This window comes from Podarcis raffonei, chromosome 3 (assembly GCF_027172205.1).
Source record: "Podarcis raffonei isolate rPodRaf1 chromosome 3, rPodRaf1.pri, whole genome shotgun sequence".
NCBI lineage: Eukaryota > Metazoa > Chordata > Lepidosauria > Squamata > Lacertidae > Podarcis > Podarcis raffonei.
The window spans coordinates 88,644,553-88,667,098 of NC_070604.1; the positions used below are offsets into that span (position 1 = coordinate 88,644,553).

The following is a 22,546-nucleotide window of genomic DNA, read 5'->3' on the forward strand; positions in this document are numbered from 1 at the left end:
ATTTTATCACAACTTGCAGTTGTCCTAATGGGAATCCAAGAAACTTCTCTTTGATCCTCTTATCTTCACAACAACCTTGTGAGGCCGATTAGACTAAAAGTGTGTGATGGGCCTAAGGCTTGCCATTGAGCTGCATGACGAAAGGGCGTTTGAGCCCAGGTCACCCTGTTTCACAATCTCAAGCAGTTTAAGGTGTTCAAAAGTCAGTCTGTGCTCACTCAGTTGTGAGATCCAGTTCTCAAGGTGTTTGCTGCTGTTCCAGGCAAATAAGTCCATTTGGCAGATAACCTGAATATGCAAGTTCAAGGCAGCACCAAACTGCACATGCTCAGAACTGCAATCTCAAAAAAAGAAAAAAAGAAAGTGGAAGATAAACCACTATCTGATTAACGATTAGTTTCATTTGGTTTGGAGGAAATCCAGCGTGCTATAATGGTTGCACAACGGCAACAGAACACCCAGAGGTTAGAGCTTACGCCGTGCCCATTATCAAGCCTTGTGGTGAATGGAGTTGCTTTGAAAGGAAGAGTAAGGAGCACTTGATACTGTCCTTGACTGACCTCCTGAGGTCATTCAAAGCACTGACAAGCTTGTTAAGAAAGAAACAGGTCTTCCAAGTCACATTGGTGTAGGGTCTTTCACTTTTGTGGCAATGTGAAATAAAAGTGAAAGTTGGGTACTTTAGACTCTGAATGTCCTTCGTTGTTTTGATGTTCTGGGAAATACCCTGTGTGTGTTACTCTTAGCTCTTGCCAAGTGATTCAGGAATGTACTGTTGTGGTTGCTGTTTTAAAAAAGATCTTGTTTAATGGAAGGGAAAAGGATATCTTCCTTGATAATGGTTAAATTTATGCTGTCTCATATTGTCTTATGTTAAGCTTTACTTTGTCTGCAGTGTTTTTGTTTCCTGTCTATTTTATGTTCCTCTTTGTTTCAGTCTATTCCCAGGCCTTCCATTTCTTGCCCCCCCCCTTTCATCATCACCACTCTGATTTCACTGTGTACCACTGGTAGCCAAGATGGCACCCTCCAGTTGTTGTTGGACTCCAACTCCCATCAGCCCCAGGCATTATGGCCAATGGCTAGGGATTATGGGAGTGCGCACACACAATCAGGGAACAGCTATGAGACAGCCAGGCCTTCCCAGACCCTCCTATGGCAATGAATCACAGAGTTGGAAGGGACCACGAGGATCATCTAATACAACTGCCTGCAGTGCAGGAAAATTTTGCCCAACACGGGGCTGACACCCACAACCCTAATGGACCCTGAATATGCTAGGTGCTGAGCACTTGGGCAGAATATTTCTTGCATGTTTGCCTGTATATCTCTGTAAATAAAGAGACTAGAAACTTTATTTCAAAAACAAAAGAAAACAAACAATTCCTGAAGATTAAGGTCCAGAGCCAGGAGGACAGGTAAGCCACCACAGGGTCTCAGCCTGTGAACATAGGAATGGTAGAAATTTGATTTGAATTGCTATGTGCTCTGCCACCAGGAATGTTTAAGAAGTGCCTTGTTTTGTATGTCTCAAGCCTTGCTGCTTCTAAAGTTGCCCAGCAGACACATGGTTGCTTGGTCTTAGCAGTTTGGCTGCACCGGTTTTAATAATTTCGCTAGTCAGTTGCTCTGATCTTCCTCTTTTCTTAGGAGCTGGACTACCAGAAGAGACGTATGCGGGAAGCTAGCGATAGATTTGTCCCTGTCATGGGCGACTTTATCACTGTAGCCAGTTTTAGCTTTTCAGAGCTGGAAGACCTTCTGAACGATGCAAAGGATAAGGTAGGAAAATGCTTTTTAAATGTTTGTTCTTTGATACGGTCCTCCAACCCAAAACACATACGAGGCATGTAACTTTGTTTTCATTTTTAATGGGCTGTTGCACAGAGCACATATATCTGTTCTTCATTGAGAAAGGAACCTTGTCTGCAGAAATGAAGGCTGTTTTTTTTCCATGGGACAATGGGTGGCTCTTTAGTAAAGGTCTGTAATTATTGTTTGAATGGCACGTTTGATTAGACAAAGGTTATTAAACAGAAATGCTGTGATAATGCAACTTACCTGCAACTTCCAGATCTAAATACATTCTCCAGTTACAGACTAAATTTTCATCTCCAGAACTAAGGTCCTTTCCAAATATCTAGCAGTGACCCTCTTTGCTAAGATGAGTTCAGTAGACCCAAATGTACCATTCGTAGGTTACTTCTGGAAAGACAAGAAAGCACTGAAGAACTAAAACTGTGATAGCTAGCAAGAGTGCATATATTGGAAACTGGGGCTTGTATTAGCTCCCCAACGTATCACCTGGAGCAAAACAGACACTTCTTTTTCCACCTGATAACATTTGTGTTCAGAGAAAAGCATGTACATCGTGTCCCAAGAGGCAAATTGTAAAGCAGCAGGAGAGTAGACCTTCAATTTATTTGCTCCTGACTAGAAGTTGGCACTAAGCCTTCAGTACCTAGGGTGGGGAAGAAACATAAGAAAACGTTATAAAGGCACAAGAATGTTTAAAGGAGAACAAGTCATAATGTAAACAAGGTGTAACAATGGTAAACGTGTCCTGCTTTGCTAGTGTGATAAAGGCAGCTAATAGCACCAAGTAAGTCTGTTACACCTTGGCCCATTTTTTCTCTTTTATGTAAGGAGCTTGAAAAAACACAGGCCCTTTTGGTGTTGTGGTGGAACCTTGCCTGAGTGGCGAGGTTTCCTGATTTTTCAGCCACTTCACATTACAGCTGAAGTTGGTGCTTTCTATTTTAAGTTGATCGCATCACATCACACCCCTGGATGCTCTGGGCAGCTATTGTCTCTGCAACATGTGAAATGCCCCTTCTTTCATAGGCTACATCATGTAGGAATTCATATTTTGGGGAGCCACTGTTCTCTAACTCAGCCTTGTAGTACTGACTATGTTTTGTACTAGAACCCTGATACCTACCTACTGGAGTTTGGTGCAAAAGAATAAAAGAATTCTGAGCCCAGGAATTTGTTTTGAATAACAGATATGCATTGAGCTTACACACTTCTTCCATACAAAACCCCCCATACAAAACCCCCCTCCTGCGTTTGGTTGTTGCCTTTCTTAAACAATTGAGAGCAAGAAATCCTTGCTGATCTACTTCAGATCACCCAGAGACCCATCAGCAGATCCCAGGCTACCTTCTACTCAGCCCTGCTCTAACCCAGACGCTTTATGAGCCCTTCAGCCTTGTGCTCTCATCCATTGCTTTTGTTGGGGTTGTGGAAAATATTTTCCTGTGCCATCTGATGTACAGCTGTTATTCACCTCACTTTTAGTTTGCTAGAGAGTCTGTTTCAAATAGTCACTGTGCAGTATTAGGAACATGGCTGCTAGTGCCATTGTAGAGATGGGGAGGGCAGGACTCGGTTCAGTTCACATTGTAATGTGACTTGAACTTCCTGAAACAATATGTGGAGCAAACGGCAGTTATCTTTTGAAATTCAAACTGCTCCAAATTTTGTGGCGGAGTTAGCCAGCCAAGTAATGTGTACAAAAATGGATATGTTTAGGCAAAGCAGGCATAAAAATCTTAGTGAAAATAACATGCAAAAATGCACATATTAGGGGAAATTGCTTGCAAAAAAAAGTGCATTAAAATGTTGGATTCTCATGAGGACTTTAAAAAAAATCACAAACTGGTGCAGAAATGTGGAGAAGGAAATTTAAGATTGAAAAAATGAGAAACAGAGAGAGAGAGAGACTGAAATTGACAGATTCTGCCATGAGGGGAAAGCCAAGCTGTTCTGATCTGCAGGGCTGCGCCACCCAGTGGTGCTCTCAGAGAATGGTGCTGCAGCCTGGGCCCCAGCTTGACCTTCCAACTGCAGCGTGTTTAGCCAGCTGTTTAATCCAGCCCTGCTATCTTGTATCATGACACATGACAGGGCCTCACTCTCTACGTTATGTTGTTTCAAAATGTGCCACAGCCCAGCTCTGACCTTTTAAAGTTATAACTGTCTCTCTCCTCAATGAGTGTGTCTGTTTTTCATGGCTAAGATGAGTTGCCTTGCAGCGTAAAAAACAAATGCAAAAGGGGGGTTTTAATTTTAAAAAATGAGAAATGGAAATGTTATAAAAATGAAATACACAGAGTGTTTTATCTGGCTTTCCTCAAAATTAATGTCCTTTATCTTAAAACAACAAGCCTGTTATTTCAAGCTGTCAGCTGTCTGTCTTTGAGCCCCAGGTTAATATAGGATTGGTTTGGATACTGTTCGCATATAGCACTTTGCTTCCCAGACCCTTCACTTTTTGTTTGGTTTCTCTTCATTAACAGGACCTTTGTTCCTGGGTTGTTTTCTTGCTTCTATTTCTGTCTGGATCCAGTGGCCTGAGGGAATAAAATATATAATGAGCAAGCAAAAGGGAAGAATGAAGGAAAGTTAGCCAAAATTTACATTTCCCTGAAAAGGCCTGGTGTTAAGTGGGGATGTTAACCGAGCTCAGTTTCTAGGGTTACTTACTAGGGAAAGGGTATCTTATCCCTCATACAGAAATCTCCTTAGCCAGGGCAGGAGCTCAGTGGTGGAGCATCTGTTTTGCATGCGGAAGACCCTAGGTTCAATTCCTGGCATCTCCAGGCAGGACAGAGAGAGACTGCTGCCGGAAACCATTGAGAGCCACTGCCAGTGTAGACAGTACTGAGCTAGACGGACTAATTGTTTGACTTGGTATATCACAGCTTTCTGTCTTTGTATGTTCAGATTCTAAGAGCCTTGGGGTCAACCCCTGGCCCAAGGTCTTTCTCTTCCTAGCACATCACTGGTAAAACAGACTCTCTTTTAATCACAGCTGAAATCTTCATCGGTACAGTGTGGATGTTTGGCTCCTCATGCCTGATAGGGTCCTGCCATTTAATACTTTTCCGTACTTGAGGACACAGCCACTGTTGTTGTTGTTGTTGTTGTTGTTGTTGTTGATCTTCTCCTTCTTCTTCTTCTTCTTCTTCTTCTTCTGTCTTGTGAAAAAGGGCCAGACTATGGTTTGTGCTTATCTCATAGTGTGTAGACATTTCTTTTGTTTTTATTAATTCTGTTACAGGAGCACAGGTATATGGGGGTGCCTTTCCTACCATCATAATATACCCTCCAACAATCTTCAGAAACTAGGGGCACCCTATTTTAACACCAGTAGAATGTCCCTAATTTCTGAGACATGTTGTGAGGAATTCTGAGAATTTTGCTGCTGCTGTTGCTGCTGCTGCTGCTGTTGCGGACCACCCTGAGACCTACAGATGAAGGGTGGCATGCAAATTAAATGAATAATAATAAATAATGTTAAATGTGGGGCATAGTGAGGGGAGGATTACCATTTTCTTTCCCTAGCCCCAATCAAAACATAAACCACCCAGCTTTGGGCTTTAGGTGTCCTGTTTCTAGGAACACCAGTAGCACCGGCTTGTGGCATATTCACAGGGAGGGCCAAAGAGCAAGGTTAGGTCACACTTCATGGGCCAAGTCTAGGACAACAAGGGGGAAAGTATGTATTGGTGATTTCTGCTTAGATCGGAGCTGGGAGAGGAGAAGTAAGACTTTTCTTACTGTGTGCTACATTTGCAGAAGGAAATTCACTAATCCCATGTGTGCACCATAATTAAACCAATTAAAATAAACAAAGTAGTTATGCAGTATAATGTGTGCTTGACTTCCAAAGACTACCTCTGAGTTGTGACCTTTGGAGAATCATAACATAGCCTAGTGAAGAGAAACAGATCCTGCAAAACAATAGTCCCTCAACACAGCGGGGAATGCCCATATCATGCTCCATGGCATGTGCTTTACAATGCCTGAGAACCTGAGCTGCAGGTTACCCCGCATAATGCTTAATCCAGCTCAGCAAATGAGAGCTTTCCGTCTATTTGTGCTAGCAAAGTCAGTATCTTCCAGTCGTGTATCCTTTCCATCACTTGGTGCAATTTGTTTCTGGTGTTCCGAGGATTAAGAATCCAGGGTTTATTTTCATCCCAAACCGGATTTAATCATACTGGGGAAGGAGAATCAGGTTCCTGGTTCTGCTAAGCTAATTGAAGTGTCTCCCCACAGCAAAGCCAATCATGTCTGGAAGTGGCTGCATGCACATTTGCCAACATAATGTTCTCAACGAGAGATGCTTAATTCTAATTGCTATAACATGCCCCATCAATCTGTCACTCCGTACAATCATGTGCGCAGCTACTATTCTTGAACCAAGTTCCTTTTCAGCTTCTACTGGAGGAGCTCACAGCTTTCACTCCTCATCAAGCCCTGAGCTGCCTTTGGAGCCAGGAAGGGAATATTCTGTCCTTAACAAAACTGGAGCTATTTCTCATGCTCACTTTACTTTCTTACGTTCTTTCCCCACCCCCTGCTTTTAAAATAAAAATAAAAATAAAAATTATATGTGTGTGTGTGTGTGTGTGTGTGTGTGTGTGTGTGTATATATATCCAGATGTGCTTCCCAGGACCTGAAATTGCTCGATTCTCAATGGTCTCTCTGTGTTTGTTGAATCAGGAGTGCTGTCTCCACCATGGAAACTTCTTGCAACTGGCCAGTACGGACGGAGGCCAGAAGACTCAGAAATTCCACGATACTGTTCCTTTTAGCAAGAAAACACTCATGAATGTGATTTTTATCAACACTGAAATGGGTCTTGCTTTAAAAGCTTTGGCCATTAAACCAAAGAACAGTGACAGTCATTGGGATTAAACACCTTTCTGTATATGGATCTAGCTTAATGAGCACCGAGGTCTAAATGGGAAGGAGCGCAACATTTCACCCATCATGATGTAGAAATACCTCATCCTTGTTCCCAATGATCTTCTCCCAACCTGCAGGTGAAGGACCCCTGGTCCCCTCTTCCAACCGAAGAGGAATGCAGATAATGCGATTCCCCCATCATTATCTGATTATCTCCCTCTGTCTCTCTCCAGTGGGTGTTGGGAGCTACTGCTTTCCTGGTGCACCATAAACAGGAAGCAACAACCAAACTACATTTACTTTGTGTATTACAAAGCAAAAAAGCAGTTCCATGTTTCTGTGCTCATAGACTGAGGGTGTAATTGCAGAATCAGGCTTTCTCCTGATTCATGGTGGGTTCTGGAGTCAAGGAACGTGACAGGCGGGTATGCATAGTATCAGCAAGGAGCATTTACAGGATGGGGACAAAAAGCCATGAGTACAGAGAGAATTTGTTGCCAAGTGTTGAAACACGTCTGGGAAGCATTTCACAGGCAGCTGGGATCAACAGGATCCAATGAACAAGGAAGGGGGACCAGAATTCAGCAGGTTTTCTGAGCCAAGGCAGTACCAATACAAACCAGTAAGTCTTTATCAACCAGGGTTGCCTATACTGTACAGCCTTAGAGTCAGACACAGGTCAAATTTCAAAATGCTTTTAAGATGTCCAGGTCTAATTTCTGTGTTATCTAGAGCAACCACTCATTTCTTAGTCCTCTTCCCAAAATCAAACTGCTGAATATGCAAGTTACTGTGGAAGTAAATGATGCCTAGGTTGAGGTTTCATTAAATGATGTTTGAATGCCCAGATTTATAATAGTCACGAACCTCAGGCTTCCCTAAGAAAATATTAGAAATCCTAACCACCAAATACCTTTCCTCAACCTACTTTGGCCATTCAGTATGGGTAAAGTAGTCTATTTATAACCTGCCACTTAAAATCTTATAGGCATTAGTGGATGATATATTAATAGAATTGACTGACGTGTGCAGGAAAGCAGAACAAGACTGAGCAATCAAAGCCCTAGTCTCAGAATGGTGCTGTAGACCAGCGATCTGGCTGTGAAACAGACTGCAGTCTGCTTGCAATGAGAAGAATATGCCCCTAGCAGAGAGGCGCTTGAACACACAAAGTTGTTGGTCAGTCAGAACATCTACATTGGGTGGCAGATAGTTTGGTTGTTACTTAGATTGATTTTACTTGTGGTATTGTTTTATTGGGAACTGCTTTGAAATTCTTTTGTGTTTGTGAGACGCTGCATATAAATGAAATGAATTAGCAAATGAAAATAAATATGGGAGTCAGTACAGTGCTACCTCGGATTACATACGCTTCAGGTTACAGACTCTGCTAACCCAGAAATATTACCTCGGGTTAAGAACTTTGCTTCAGGATGAGAACAGAAATCGTGCTCCGGCGGCACAGCAGCGGCAGGAGGCCCCATTAGTTAAAGTGGTGCTTCAAGTTAAGAACAGTTTCAGGTTAAGAACGGACCTCCGGAATGAATTAAGTACTTAACCCGAGGTACCACTGTACCTAAAAAGGGAGGATAAATATTCCCTAACATATTGAAATGGCTCAGATATTGGTAGAGTAAAGGTAAAGGTGTTGCGGCGCTCATCTCGCTTTATTGGCCGAGGAAGCTGGTGTATAACTTTGGGGTCATGTGGCCAGCATGACCAAGCCGCTTCTGGCGAACCAGAGCAGTGCACAGAAACGCCGTTTACCTTCCGGCTGGAGCGGTACCTATTTATCTACTTGTACTTTGACGTGCTTTTGAACTACTAGGTTGGCAGGAGCAGGGACCGAGCAATGGGAGCTCACCCCGTCGGAGGGATTCAAACCGCCCACCTTCTGATCGGCAAGTCCTAGGCTCTGTGGTTTAACCCACAGCACCACCCACATATTGGTAGAGTAGGGGAAGGCAAATATACAGCTGTTCTTCTGAATGACAGCCTTGCATTTGTCACCATATCTAGTTTGGCCTAATAGAAGAAGGATCTGTGGAGGGAAGATGAAAGCAAGCAAGTTCAGAGTTTGGGTTTATTTGCTTTCAAAAATAATGGCTCAGCCAGTTTCGAGATGGAAAGGGAGCTGAGTGGCAGACAGTTCTTCTCAGGGTACACAGAGAGTGCTTTGCTGTGTTCCCTTTTGCATTTGGAGCATTTAACCATTTGCAGGAACAATCATGCCCAGTCTTGATGGCATCTCACGGAAGAGAAATGCCCCCTGTGTTATCCTTGACCATGGCTTCTGCCATATGAAACTCTGCATTGCTCACTTACATAAAAGGAAGCATAAGCCCACAGGCATTGTTCCAGCTTCAGTAGCACTGCAGCATAATGTCAGTGTTTTGGGGATGAGTGAATGACAAGACACAAGAAACTAAGCAAAGCTGTTTGCAGTGGTAAAGATTTTGACACCCCAGGGAGATCACCATTTGTGATCTCTGATGAGATTACTGTGTCATTTCTTGAAAGTCAGGCAGTTTCTGGAAAGAAATTGTGGCAAGCTGGGGAGTACACAAGCAAGCTCAGTTTGTAATACACACAGGGTTGCAGGGTTAAGGGCCTGTTGTCAGGAGGATGCACTGGAGGTTGTACATTTTGTGTCCAACAGAGAGGCTTATTGAGGTGGTGAAAGTCATTTCTTCAGCTGTTGTGAGGACAAAACTATCGTGTATCTCATGATGTCCATATCCATGGGGGTGTGGAGGAGAACCAGAATGCCAGGGTCCATGGAGTGTAACCGTTGCCACCAGCATTTCTGCACTGGGGTTCAGAGTTGAATTTATACCTAAGGCGTTGACGTACCTGACCTGCTTTGTTGTTGCATGGCAAGTCCCCTCCCCCATGTGAAATGAAGACACCGGACACAGAATTTTAGGTTAATGGGCATAAAAAGGCCACAACTTTATTGATTACAGAATTGGAAGGTATTGGCCTTAGGCATTGGCTCCTATCGACTACCCGGCATGGGGACCGGGGAGGGTTGTCCACAAACCGTGGGAGTCCTGTTGAAGTACGCCAACTAGGATCCCACGGGTGTCACCGCTCTGGGGCGTGCCGGAGGCCCTTACCTCCCTAGGTTTCGGACAAGGCCACGCCCCTCGGAGTCCTCTACCGGACTACCCTTACTTTTGGGGAAGGTGATGGCGCTTCCTTCCCCCCTTCATTTGCATAACAATTGACCCCTGCCAATGCCTAACCGCCAATACCAAAATAAGTTGTGACGTTTGCTACGAGGTAGGCGAAAAAACCAAAAGGCTTGAAGTGCGCCAACTTGGAAAAATTCCTACCAGGCCCCTTGCGGCGACCAACCGAAGTCCATAGCAAGGTCAAGGCTAGCTAAACCTAAAGGGAGGGTGGGATGGGAAAACCGCTCAGCTGGAAAGGGGGCAAAGAGGGCGGTCCCCGGCCGTGCCTAGTCTTAAATAGGCTAGGCTACGCCTCCCCGGCCTGCTGATTGGCGGGCCGGGTCACTGACACGCCCGGGGATTCCCTAACCACGTGGGGGCAAGGGCCAGCCCCCACGTGTGAGATGTGGGAGGGATTTCTGCCCGCAACCCCCTCTCCTCCCAGGTCGGAAATGGCTTTGTCGTATGAGTGTGTGTGTGTATATGTGTATGAGAGAGAGAGAGAGAGAGAGAGTGCACAAACCACTGCTCAAGCCTCACAACTGACAGCCTCAGTATCAAATTCTTACATTCGTGTCAAAGCTTATCTCAAACTCCTTCTGGCGCCCGTTTGCTTGTTCTAGGACAGGGGTCCCTCCGGAGCCGCATGTGGCTCTTTTACACCTTTGCCGCGGCTCCAGGGCGGATACTAGCGAGGGGAGGAGGCACATTGTGCACCCCGACACTCCCCACTGTGGCGGGCGCTGTACTGGCTGTGACGTCGCATGGGGGCGGTGTGTGCGTTAGTCACGCACCTTCCCGACGTCACCTTCCCGCCCGCTGTCAGATCGCGGCTCCGGAGATATATTTGTTTTAAATGTCGCAATGGTTTTGCGGCTCCCAGGTTTTTTTTCTTCGGAAACAGGTCCAAGTGGCTCTTTTTGTTTTAAAGGTTGCAGACCCCTGTTCTAGGAGAAATGTTGCCACCAGTTCTGGCTCGCTTGCTCATTACACCAAATAAGCTATGCAGCATGGTGCCTGGCAAATGCCAGCAGCCACTTTATTGTGTCTCAAGATGGCCTCATGATGAAGGAGAGCTGAAGCCTTAGCTGCTTCATGCTTATTGTGTGGCCTGCCCTAGACTTCGCTAGCCCAGCTTTCCAGACTGGTGAGGCAAAGGGACCATTAAAATGACAAACCCAACCCCTTGGTCTGCTGGGCATTGATGGGAATTTTCACTAGCAATAAAAGGAGAGGGGACGCATTTCACTTCATAACACACTTGTGCCTTTTCTTTCCCGTTCTAATTGCAGTGTGTCTGTGTGTTTGTGGTTTTTTGTTTTTTAAATAAATCTTTCTTCCTTTCCCTGACAGTACGCCAAGGCGCTGAAGCACTTTGGAGAGCATGAGGGGAGGATGCAGCCAGATGAGTTTTTTGGCATCTTTGACACCTTCCTGCAGTCCTTCACAGAAGCCAAACAAGATCTGGAGAATATGAGGAAGAAGAAAGAGGAGGAGGAGCGGAGGGCACGCATGGAAGCCATGGTGAGGAGGACTCAAGTGTGTTGGAGCAAAAAGAGAGCTTTCTTCTGGGAAGCATCTTGGGAAGTCTAAGGACAGCGTGTGCTGAGGGACATGTCTTCCCTCTCTGCACTCCCACACACAGTGCGGCCAGCTGTCCTGCACCATTGACCCATCTGAGCTCATACCCTGCTTGCCTGTTGGCCTCTCATTCATGCTCTTTGCCACAAACCTTCCTTGTCCCAGATGCTCTGTGTGCTAAGAATCTGTCCCTCTCGCCCACCTTTCAGTACCGCAATGTCTATATGCTAATAAGAGACAATGCACACTGTGCCGTACAGACAAGAATGAAAATACAGTGGTACCTTGAGTTACAAACGCCTCAGGTTACAAATTCTTCAGGTTACAAACTCCGCTAACCTGGAAGAGTTACCTCGAGTTGAGAACTTTGCCCCAGGATGAGAACGGAAATTGTGTGCTGCCGGCGGCGCAGCAGCAAGAGGCCCCATTAGCGAAAGCACGCCTCTAGTTAAGAACAGTTTCAGGTTAAGAACGGACCTCTGGAACGAATTAAGTTTGTAACTAAACATACCACTGTATTGGCTGTTTCCAGTGAGAAATAGAGATAAGTACCAAGGGAAGGTTCCACTGTTTGCCATAGGAAGCATGGAGAGTGACAAGATGCAAACAGAACAATTCATGATTTCCATTGAATTAGATTTTAATAATAGATTAATAACAAAATTATTATGATGATTATAGATGATGAAAGGTACTACATTCCATTATTTACATTTAATGGCATGACATCCCCTTTGACCTCTCCTGAGTCCAGTGCTTCAGCCCTTGACACCAGAAATAGAATCTGGCACAACACCACCCCTGTGGTTCTAGCTCTCAACCACTCCCCTCCCATTTCTGCTGGACAAAATGTAAAAATATGGGAAGTCCAAATACGGATCTCCATGCATACAGCTGGGGCAGACTGTTGTCTGTTACCTTATGCAAGAAGACACCTGCCATGCAATTGATTTCTTACTTGCTGTCTTCCAAGAGCTATTGCAAGCTGCCTTTTGGTTTGGTAGAGCCGATTCCTTCAGCTGTGTAATGCACCAATTCATTCCCTTTGCTGATTCTGCCTCTAGAGCGCTAATGTTTGGATCCCCGGGGGTTCATGTGAACTGACCTCCCTCTCCTAACCTTACGGCTTTCCCAAGCCTGAGAACAGTTCCTCAGCATTCTTCTGCCTTGTTTCATGTTGCCAGCACTTTAACCCTAGCAGTGATGGTCACTCCAGCCTTGCGAAGAATGAGGACTGTTTTTCCGAGTCCCCTGTGAAAACACCCTTGTTTTCTCCAGCTTAAAATGAGCTGTGGGGTGATGTGGGGATGTAGGTCTATTTTGAAGAAACTCGTTCCCAGTGAATTAGTATGCAGCTGTGCGTGCTTTAAAATGTCATGAGCCCATAAGTGTGAAACAACAATAAGGAACAGTTTTAGAAGTGTTGAAAGGCAGACTGTCCAACACACAACTGGAATGGGAGGAGAGGGCAGACCCCTGATTTTCAGGAATGAGAGGCACTGGCAGGTCCTCTGTACTGGAATTTAGGAGGGGAACAGTGGGGGACAGAAGGACTGTGTGTGGCCAGAGAAAAAAGAAGCCCTGGGGTTTCTGGGTCACAACTTGGGATATATTCCTGACTCCAGTGAAATCAGTTGGGTGTTATCTACTGAGTTCAAGTATAGTCAGGGTCACATTTTGACACCCACTTCCTGTGTGGGTGGGAGGAGGAATGCATTTCTCTCTGTCTCTTCCTCCCAAACATTTAATCACACAGGGACGGCCTGGATTTGAGGCAAAAGGTCCTGCTTCACTGTTTATGTTTTCATCAGCAAGAGTCACATGACCCCCAAAGCGACTTTCACAATCACTGCTCCTTTATTCACGAGTTGTCACACTGGCTTTTATAAAACTGACTCATAAGTAGATTGGGGCTTCCAGCCAGAACATTCTCTTTCAAAGGGGTTCCATGCTCACTTTCATTTTAGATTTGGCCTTAAAGGAATGCCCCCTTGCTTTCTGAACTCATGGGGAAGATATCCTGGGCTGCCACTTCATTTTTTTTAAAAAAATTACTGTATTTTTCGCTCTATAACACGTACCCGACCATAACACGCACGTAGTTTTTAGAGGAGGAAAGTCCGTAGGCATGCCACCCGTAGGCATTCCCTCCATAACACGCACAGACATTTCCCCTTACTTTTTAGGAGGAAAAAAGTGAGTGTTATGGTGCAAAAAATACGGTATTTACTGAAGAATTTCTGCACCTTCAGTTTTGTAAAAGCTGCCAGAGTGACCAATCAAGCAAAATAGTAGAGATTACGTTTTAAAAATCAGTTATGCAAAATCGTAAACATGGTTCATGGCAGTAGAATCCCTAAACCAATATATAGCCTTTGTTACTAGTAGGCACTGATACCTTTATCTTCCCAGAATTCCTCTACAGCTATCCCCCCCCCCTTTAAAGCTAAGTTGATGTTTATCAGTACGTCTAGTAGGAGTGAGTGCTATTGTCTAACTGTGCTTCTGTGTGAAGAAGTACTTCCTCTTGTCTGTCCTTCACCTTCCCACATCCAGCTTTTGGATGAGCGTGGTTTCTGGGGTTGTGAGAGAGTGGGAGGAGAACCTCTCCATCTCCAGTTTCTCTTACTAGCATAAATAATGATATACACCTCTATGATGTGCTTCCTTACTCACCTCCCGCCACAAAAAGCCCCACAGACCTTATACTTTTGAAGTTTGTTTTTTCAATTTAACAGCATTTATAAACCACTTAATATCCTAAAATTTCCTAAATTGATATAGAAAACTGCAGCATAAGAACATGAGAAACAGATACAAAATAAAAACCAGTAGGATGCCCATAAAATCTGTAATGGCTATTATATTACGTTTGCATGTACATTATGTTGCTTGTTATGTTATAAACCACCTTCTGATTTGATAAGGGGCAGCATATAGGTTTCCTAACTAAAGCAGTATCAGTAAAAGCAAGAATGAAAGAGTCCAAGTTAATGGCAATGCCTAGCCATGTGTGTGGTGTGTGTGTGTGTGTGTGTGGTTTGGGGTTCAAGTTTGTGGTTCAAGAAACAACTAAGTCTATAGATCTTTTATACAAGGTGTAAATATCTCTTTAGTGACTTCAGCAGTACATTTTTTTTTATACATCCCCTGCCAAGTTTAAATCCATGTATATATGTCTGTTTCTCCCTCAACAGCTAAAGGAACAGAGAGAGAAGGAGCGGCGGCAGAAGAAAGCCAAGGCTGGCAGCGTCTCTGAGGAGGGAGGGGGAGAGTTTGATGATCTCGTGTCTGCTTTGAGGTCCGGCGAGGTCTTTGACAAGGACTTATCAAAGCTCAAGCGCAACCGCAAGCGTTCAGGGAACCAAAGCTTGGAGACGAGCCGGGAACGGGCAGTGACAAAGCTCAATTATTAGAGGAGGAGGAAGCACAAAGGAAAGGAAAGGACAAAACAAAGACTTATTGCCACAACAAAGAGTCAAACAAGATGGCGGAGGCTGGCCAATATTCTTCCCCGGGAGACTTGTCTATCTGGTGGCTTTGTTTACTGTTTCCAGGATGTACGGGCCTTCCCATCTTGCTCTCTTCCATAGCCATATAATCTGGAATGGTTATAAAAGTGCCTCTCTACAGCCCAAGGGATTTGTCACCAAAACGTTGCTGTTTGGTAGACGAGTTTGCTTCTTGACATTTCCCCTCACAAGTTCAGCCTGGTCCCAGTGGCGGAACACAAACCGTTGGGCCTTCTGTGCCGATTAGTTATGGGGAGAGAGACTATGGTTTACTCTGTGCCAAAGTGTACACTTAAAAAAAAAAAAAGTTTTCCATCTATCTGAGAAAATTAACAAGACATTTTCAGTTGGGTTTGCTGAACCCTCCTGCCCATCCTTCACGCATCTGTTGTGGAGTGGTTCTACAGCGCTGCAGCTCCGCTCTTCCCCTGGATTTACAAAAGGCCATTGGTCGAAGCCTGAATGATGTTTTTCGATCTGGAGAAATGTTACTTAGTGGCCTATATCATATAAAGCAAAGCAAGTGATGCTGCGTCAGCGGAAGTAGATGGGACCGCTCAGCCGAAGAAGACAGACAGACTGTTTGCGACACTCCTTGTTTTTTTTTTCCAGGAATCATGGATATTGAGTCTTCAGGGATGTGCCCAGCCATGAGAAAGAATGAGGGAAGGATGAACCACACTCAGAAGAGCGACCGCAATGGGTTTCGAGCCAGTTCAGTTGCCATTGCTGAGCAATGTGGTAGGGAAAGGGTGGCAAATAAGAATGTTCGCAGGTGTAAATCTACATCATTTTGTTAGCACAATAAAAATGGTTATTGGGACTGGCAGAGGTAGGATATTTTTCTTTTCTTTTTTAAACCCAGACAAATGGAGTTTGTCTGGTGGTTGGAAATGGGAATCCTTTTTTGTGTCGGCAGCCATAACTCTACTGGGATGAACTGGAGCTTACACTTTAACAGGCTGGCCTTCTTGGAAGCCCCAGGTCTCCCGGAAAGGGCTGCACGATTTTAATAGTAGTAGTAATAATAATAACACGCTGCATTGGTAGATAGCTGGGGTGTTCGAGGACTTTTCCATCTGGAAGGGAGTGATGGTAGACTCAAAGGTGGCTTACCCCAGTGGACTTTGATAAGAGCTCCAGAGAGCACATGTAATTAATCCAAAAATAATTAGTTGTTCCACAGTGGAAACTATCTAACACACAGCCGGAACAGCGAGAGGGAGCATACTAATATCTTCCTGTTTCATTGTACCTATATGGCTATATGGCAATAGAAGCATATAGTGTTAGAGTCCTTATTTATCATAAAGAGGTGAACAGACTGTCGCCTTCCTTCAAGTGAGCATAGGAAAAAGAGGCAAGAAAGATCTGGGTGTTAAGCGTAGCGACAGATGGTCATGCCCATTTCTGGAAATGAACGTGTCATCTGTGAGTGAGAAGTCCTTGGGACTCTGAGGAATCCTGAAGAGGCTCAAATTGTCACTTTACAGAGCAATCCTATGACCTCTTTGTGGGTGGGAGAAGCTGTGGCAGAACCACCACATCTGGCACTCTGCAGGCTCCCTGCAGCCGGGGTGGAAAGTGTGGGGCAGCTTTTCTCCCTGCCTTTTGACCTTCCCCAATTCCAAACTGCAACCTCTCCCATAATGCCCTGCTCTTGTCGCCACTACCAGTGGGGAGCCATTATGCAATTTCTGTGGCCACACAGTAGACCTCTGTCTCTGCCAACCCGTGGGCTCAGCCACCCTCCCAAGCAGCATAGGATTGCTCCCCCCCCTTATCATCTGCTTTTTGTTTGTATCAAAGTGTTATTTAATTTCAAGCTTAACCTTGAGTTTTTAGAGCAGACAGCGTCTGCATCTTGAGCACTGCCTGATCAGTATTCTATGCAAACCACGTTAGAAAATTGTAGAGGGAGGTTGTTGGTCAGAACATCAGGAACACTAAATCAGGTATCTAGGAACATGCAGAAAAGAGAGCGAGAGAGAAGACAGAAGCTGCCTTATTTGAATGTAGTGGAGTCTGAGCCTCCCATTTCTGAATTTCTCTGTTCATGACATTCCAGAATCCAGCACTTATGCTTTGACACAGACAGTGAAGAGCCAGTTACCTTACAAGGGCTGGCTGCAATGTGCTCTCTCCTTTACTCCTCCTCCCTGTTTTGAAGGGCCTCTTTTTTTGGAACAAACCCACTGCATATAGACCCAAGCACTTTTTTTAAAAAAAAGTTCTTTCTAAAAACTTTTCTTGTGGGGTGGGGGAATTTTACAAACTCATACTTTGGGGGGGGGTATTCTCCCCACCTCCAAAGATGATGAACTAGACACTTTTAAAAGAAAATGGAATTGCTATCTCAAGCTTCTTGCTGAGCTCTGTAGTGGAGATGTAGTACTGTGATAATATGTATTGTGGACATAAGGTGAGACTGAAGCAATATGCCATAAAGGTAAAGCTACCCCTGACCGTTAGGTCCAGTCGCGGACGACTCTGGGGTTGTGCGCTCATCTCACTCTATAGGCCGAGGGAGCCGCCGTTTATCTGCAGACAGTTTCCGGGTCATGTGGCCAGCATGACTAAGCCACTTCTGGCAAACCAGAGCAGCACACGGAAATGCCGTTTATGTGCCATAGGGGGAGACAAATGAGTTTAGTATGCAGAAAAGCCCGAGATAACATTTCCCCTCCAGAATATAAACATTTGTTGTCTTTCAGCACCGTCTTTCCCCTCTTGCTTAGTTTCTAAAGACTTAAGGCCTGCAGAGAGATTAATTACAAAGGATAGATCCCAATTCACCAGCTTAGATTCATCTGTGACCCTCTTCCTGAATGTGAAAAAAGAGAACAATCTGATCTATGTTTCTGTTAATGTGGTTTAGTCTTATGCTGATGCCATTACCATAACCCCCATTCTTTCTGGTTATGAATCGGAGGAGGGCCAGGCTGGAGCCTGCTGGTGGCTCTCTCTGTCAGTGTCCCATTTCAGAGGGGCACCCCCTCCATTTTGGGTGGCAAGGAAGCTTACTTGGTGACAAGCAGCAGCAGGTGGCATGCAGCAATCACTTAAAAATGAATAAAATAAAAGCAAATGCATTAGACCTGAATCAGCTTAAATCCAAAGCATTTTTCCCTCTGAAAAATAAGTTGCAAGTTCTTTAGTCGGGCTGCAGGACCAGTGCTAAGGGATGATGGGAGTTGTAGTCCAACAGCACCTGGAGACTATAACTCCCTTTAGACTATAATTCCCAGCAGCTACAGCCAGTGCTGGCTGGGTCTCCTGCGCGTTATAATATAAAACAATGGGGAGGCACCAGTTTGGGAAAGTATGATCAAGAGAATGTTTGAAAACACAAAATCCTGGAGTATTTTAATGACTGCAGCCGGACTTTGTATCTTCTCAAATCTAGCTCTTCAACTTTTCCTAATACTTACGCATCATCACTATTGTTTGTGGTTGACAACAAATAGAAAATCTACAACAACATACCTTCTACTGTGGACTTTGGTTGCAAAGTGTGTCAATGATGTTAGGACTGGGCTATGTGTTCCTAACCCAGGTGGGCATGCTAATCCAAATGCATCACCAGTTAACAGCAATGGCAATACAGTAACAGTTCAGGTTTAGAAGTCCTCCTCTGTTGGTTAGATCCAAAGGTTCATCTCCTTCCAGCCAGTGGAGCATTTCCCAGGGAAAAGCATTCCAAGTTTTGCAAGGGGTAATAAAAACCAAAGTTTGAGTCTGCTCATCCCAGAATCTGGGTGGGGGGAAATGGCAAGGGCTTAATGAGATATTTCTCATTTGGAAGATAATGTTTGCAGGTCTTTTAGAAGTATTATGTTTATGTTTAACGAACTAAAGGAGAGCAAAGCACTTGTCCTACAGAAGAGCTGTGGTTCTCCATGCCCACCACAACTTCGTTGGGCAGACCTTTTTCTTTCTGCCACCCCCCCCAAGTTATAGCCCAATAGCCATTGAAATAGGTTTATATCTTATAAGTTTCCATGAAGGGAAAGGAGATCAGTTGTACAGTTCTGTTATGTACATGATGTATGCAGTTCTGTTTTTTTAAATGTTCTAATAATTAAAAAAAATACAATTTTAGGAATGTTTTTAGGGGAACCCTGTAAATGCCACACCTCTATTTATTTCGCCTTATTTTAGTTTGCTATTTTTGTGTATACACCGCATTGCAGCCATGACTATTGAGACTGCACCAGTATATTCGGAGCAAGCAGAGTTCCATAGTTGGCACTACTCAGGCAGGATAGGTGAGTGGGCCGGGCTTCCATTGAAGGAAAGATTTAATGCTCAGGAAGCCCTCCCTGCACCACACACCACACACACACATTAATGTGTTGCAGAAGGATGAGGAACATGTGATCTTCCAGCCTTAGCCAGCATGGCCAGTGGTCAGGGACAAAGGGACTTGTGGTCCAATAACAGCTGGAGGACCACAGGTTCCCCATCCCAACAACAAACAACCTTTTTGGGCAACCATAACACAAATCAAGTCCAAAATATATGCCATTGCTGGCCCAGCACACACAGACAGTTTCTCAGTGCCCTTGTGTGTTTTTCATCACAAAGCTGAGCTGTAGAATGGGCAGCAGTGTTAAACAAGAGAAGCAGGTGCCTCCAGGTGTATCTGCAAAGTCTTTGCATCTGGTCCCCCCTCCCCAGTAGAATGAAGATGTGCACCTTCTGTTTTCCTTATCTTCTATGCAACAATGTCACTGGCTCAAGGGCTAGTTCCATGAACACAGCCAGCTACATCAAGGGCAAGGGAGCTGTGACCATCCAGATGTTGTTAGACTACAATTACCATTATCCTTGACCCCTGGGCCATGCTGGCTGGGGCTTATGGAAGTCCAACATCATCTGGAGGGCTACATGTTCCCCACTACTGAAATATGTTATTCTGGCTTGACTAATCAAAACCAGTAATATAGATTAGGTTGCCAGCACTATTCTAGCTCAGAATTTTCATTTATAAAGGGAGGAATTCTACCATTTTAAGAGGTAACTAATCTGCCTTACACCATCTTGTATATGAACCTGGCAAGTGTCCCTGCCCAAGAACTGCTAAGAAAACCTGTGCGTGTGCGTGTGCTTGCATGTTTTCATCTTGCTCCTCTAATGCTTTGGTGTCTCCTCATTTGTTGGTCAATTTAAGATTATAAATGAAATTAAATGTACAAAACCTGTAGCATCCTTTTTATCTGCACCTTTTTATAAGAATATAATGTAATACTAAAAAAAAAATATTAAAGATATATTGCCCCTATTTTATTCCACTGAGTTATTTTGTTCGGTGAGCCAAACAAATTTAAGCAATAAACTCTATTAATGTTCACTAAAACAAGCATTATTTTATTCTTCATTTCACAGCAACACCTTAAGGTTGGATTGATTCAGTCTCTACCTGTGCTAAAGTCTACATCATCAATGCAGCAAGTAGGATAGTGCTATAATAATAATAATAATAATAATAATAATAATAATAATAATAATAATAATTGTACACATCTCATCTGGCTGAGCGGCTTGTGTAAAAACATAATAAAATATTAAACACCTCACACCAAAATAATTACATATGAAAAACTATGACACTAACCATCGAAGAATGCTGTTTCGCAACTTCAACACTAATTGTATCATCACCATCATCATTAATTTCTATTTCACATTTTACAATACAGCTTACAAAATTGAATGCCATGTATGTTGATTTCGACTCACAGAGTGGAACACCCCCTTGCTTTCCTCCTTTAAGTTCTCCAACTTGCTCTGGGGGATTCCCAATCTTGCAGAGCAGATTCTGGGGGCATGTGAAGGACGTAAGGAATGAGGGGAAAATCAGAGGCCCATGGTGTCCATTCTGTTGTTAGATCAGTAATAAATCAGCAAATCTTGCTGATTTATTACTGATTTCACCCAAAAGCTATAAAAACCAAATGAAATCAAAGCACCACACAAACCAGCCCCACCACAAATCCACCTGGAAAATCATGTCAACACAACTTTGTTGTTTAGTCATGTCCAACTCTTCGTGACCCCATGGACCAGAGTCAACACAACTACATCACAACTAATCATAAAAGGCTTGCTCTGTTTTCCATAGATTGAAGAGTTTCTCCTCCCGCCTCCTGTGCTTCATATGTCTTGTACAGCCACATTTACACACAAAGCAAGTAAGACCACTGCAGTTAATGACCATGTCCACGGGCAAGTAGAACATCTTTCTTCTAAAGCACTTCCCAACCAACAAGCTACTGGGCAAAGCCAACAGCTGCCAATGTAGAAAAGAGTTTTCTTGACAGTAAGAAAAGGATCTATGTAGGTATTTGTTCAAAATGCAATGGCTGGCTGCTGCTTGATGACAGTTGAGGGAGGAGCCTTAGGACTCAGGTTCTTTCAGACAACCTATGAACGTCCGACCATTTCTCTCTGCCCTCACCCATTCTGCTCTCTTCACTATTGCCATGTTCTACAATACCACAACTGGCTCTGGAAACCACTCAGAAAGTTCACAAAATGGCTACTCAAAGAATGTCCCTAGCAAGCTGGAACAGCATCTAATTCCTTATGGATTTTCCAGCTCCTTAACAATCATATCTTGAGTCTGGAGCAACATATCTTGGTCTCGTTCCTGCCCTTCAGCAGAAACAAAAATGAAACTTCTCAATAAGCACCAGCTCACCACAAGTACTGCTCTCCAAATGGAGCAGTCTGGGGTTTCAACCACAGCTGACTGCATTCCCCTTGGCAAGTCCAATCATTTATTGCCAACTGCCAAGTCTGGGTAGTGGGAGTCAGACAAAGCACGTCCCAGCATTGCTATGGGGTGAAAAGGAGAAACTCCAAACCGGCAATCTTAATCTCATTCATAAACAAGCTTCTTTCTGGGTGTGGATGCTGCCAGCTCCTATCTGTTCTCCATTAATCTCCCCCCATTCTGCAAGAGAAAAGGGATGGGAGTATAGCAGGAGAAGCTGGGCAATTGATTCTGGCACAGAAACCATTTGAGCTGTCTAGGTTTTACCCCAAACCAGAAACACCTAGATCCAAATTGTGCAAAGGGAAGGGAGGCAATCAAACAAGCTTCATAGTGTAAAAGTGAAATGGGCCAGGGTTTTCTCATGGGAGAAAAGGCAGACGAAACATACATATGGTGAACATTCATTCCAGCCCTGTTAGAACCCAAGAAGGAGAGATTATCTAAAAATAATAGTGTCTGAATCACAGATTGATAGACCTGAAAGGAATTTGTCAGTGATCTCATCCAAACCTCTACTGTTCATAACCAAATTTGTTTATTACATTCACATTCCATCTTTCTTCCATCATGGTATCCAAAGTACCCCAGAGGTCTCCTATCCAGTGCAATCCCTGCTTAGCTTCTGGAAGATGGTGGCCTTGGATGTCTGCAGACAACACCCTCTTCCTTCCACAGTAGCCAAGGGCTGGGGAAACCTGTGCCCACCAGTTGTTATTGGACTTCAGCTCTAGCCATTGACCATAGCTGGTTGGGGCTGATGGGATGTGAAGCCCAGAAACATCTGGACAACTACAGG

The 22,546-nt window shown here is 44.2% G+C and overlaps 1 protein-coding gene across 3 annotated transcripts in view; it reads left to right on the forward strand.

The window, feature by feature from the left end:
- Nucleotides 1–20,253, forward strand: part of DAAM2 (dishevelled associated activator of morphogenesis 2) — a 212,608-nt gene extending 192,355 nt beyond the window's left edge. For all 3 annotated transcript variants that reach the window (XM_053382937.1, XM_053382940.1, XM_053382938.1), the window contains 3 exons: nt 1,651–1,782; nt 11,230–11,400; nt 14,655–20,253. In XM_053382937.1, coding sequence (XP_053238912.1) covers nt 1,651–1,782; nt 11,230–11,400; nt 14,655–14,873 — 522 coding nt within the window. In that variant the 3' untranslated portion in view covers nt 14,874–20,253. The remainder of the gene's footprint in view (nt 1–1,650; nt 1,783–11,229; nt 11,401–14,654) is intronic.
- The last annotated feature ends 2,293 nt before the right edge of the window (nt 20,254–22,546 follow it).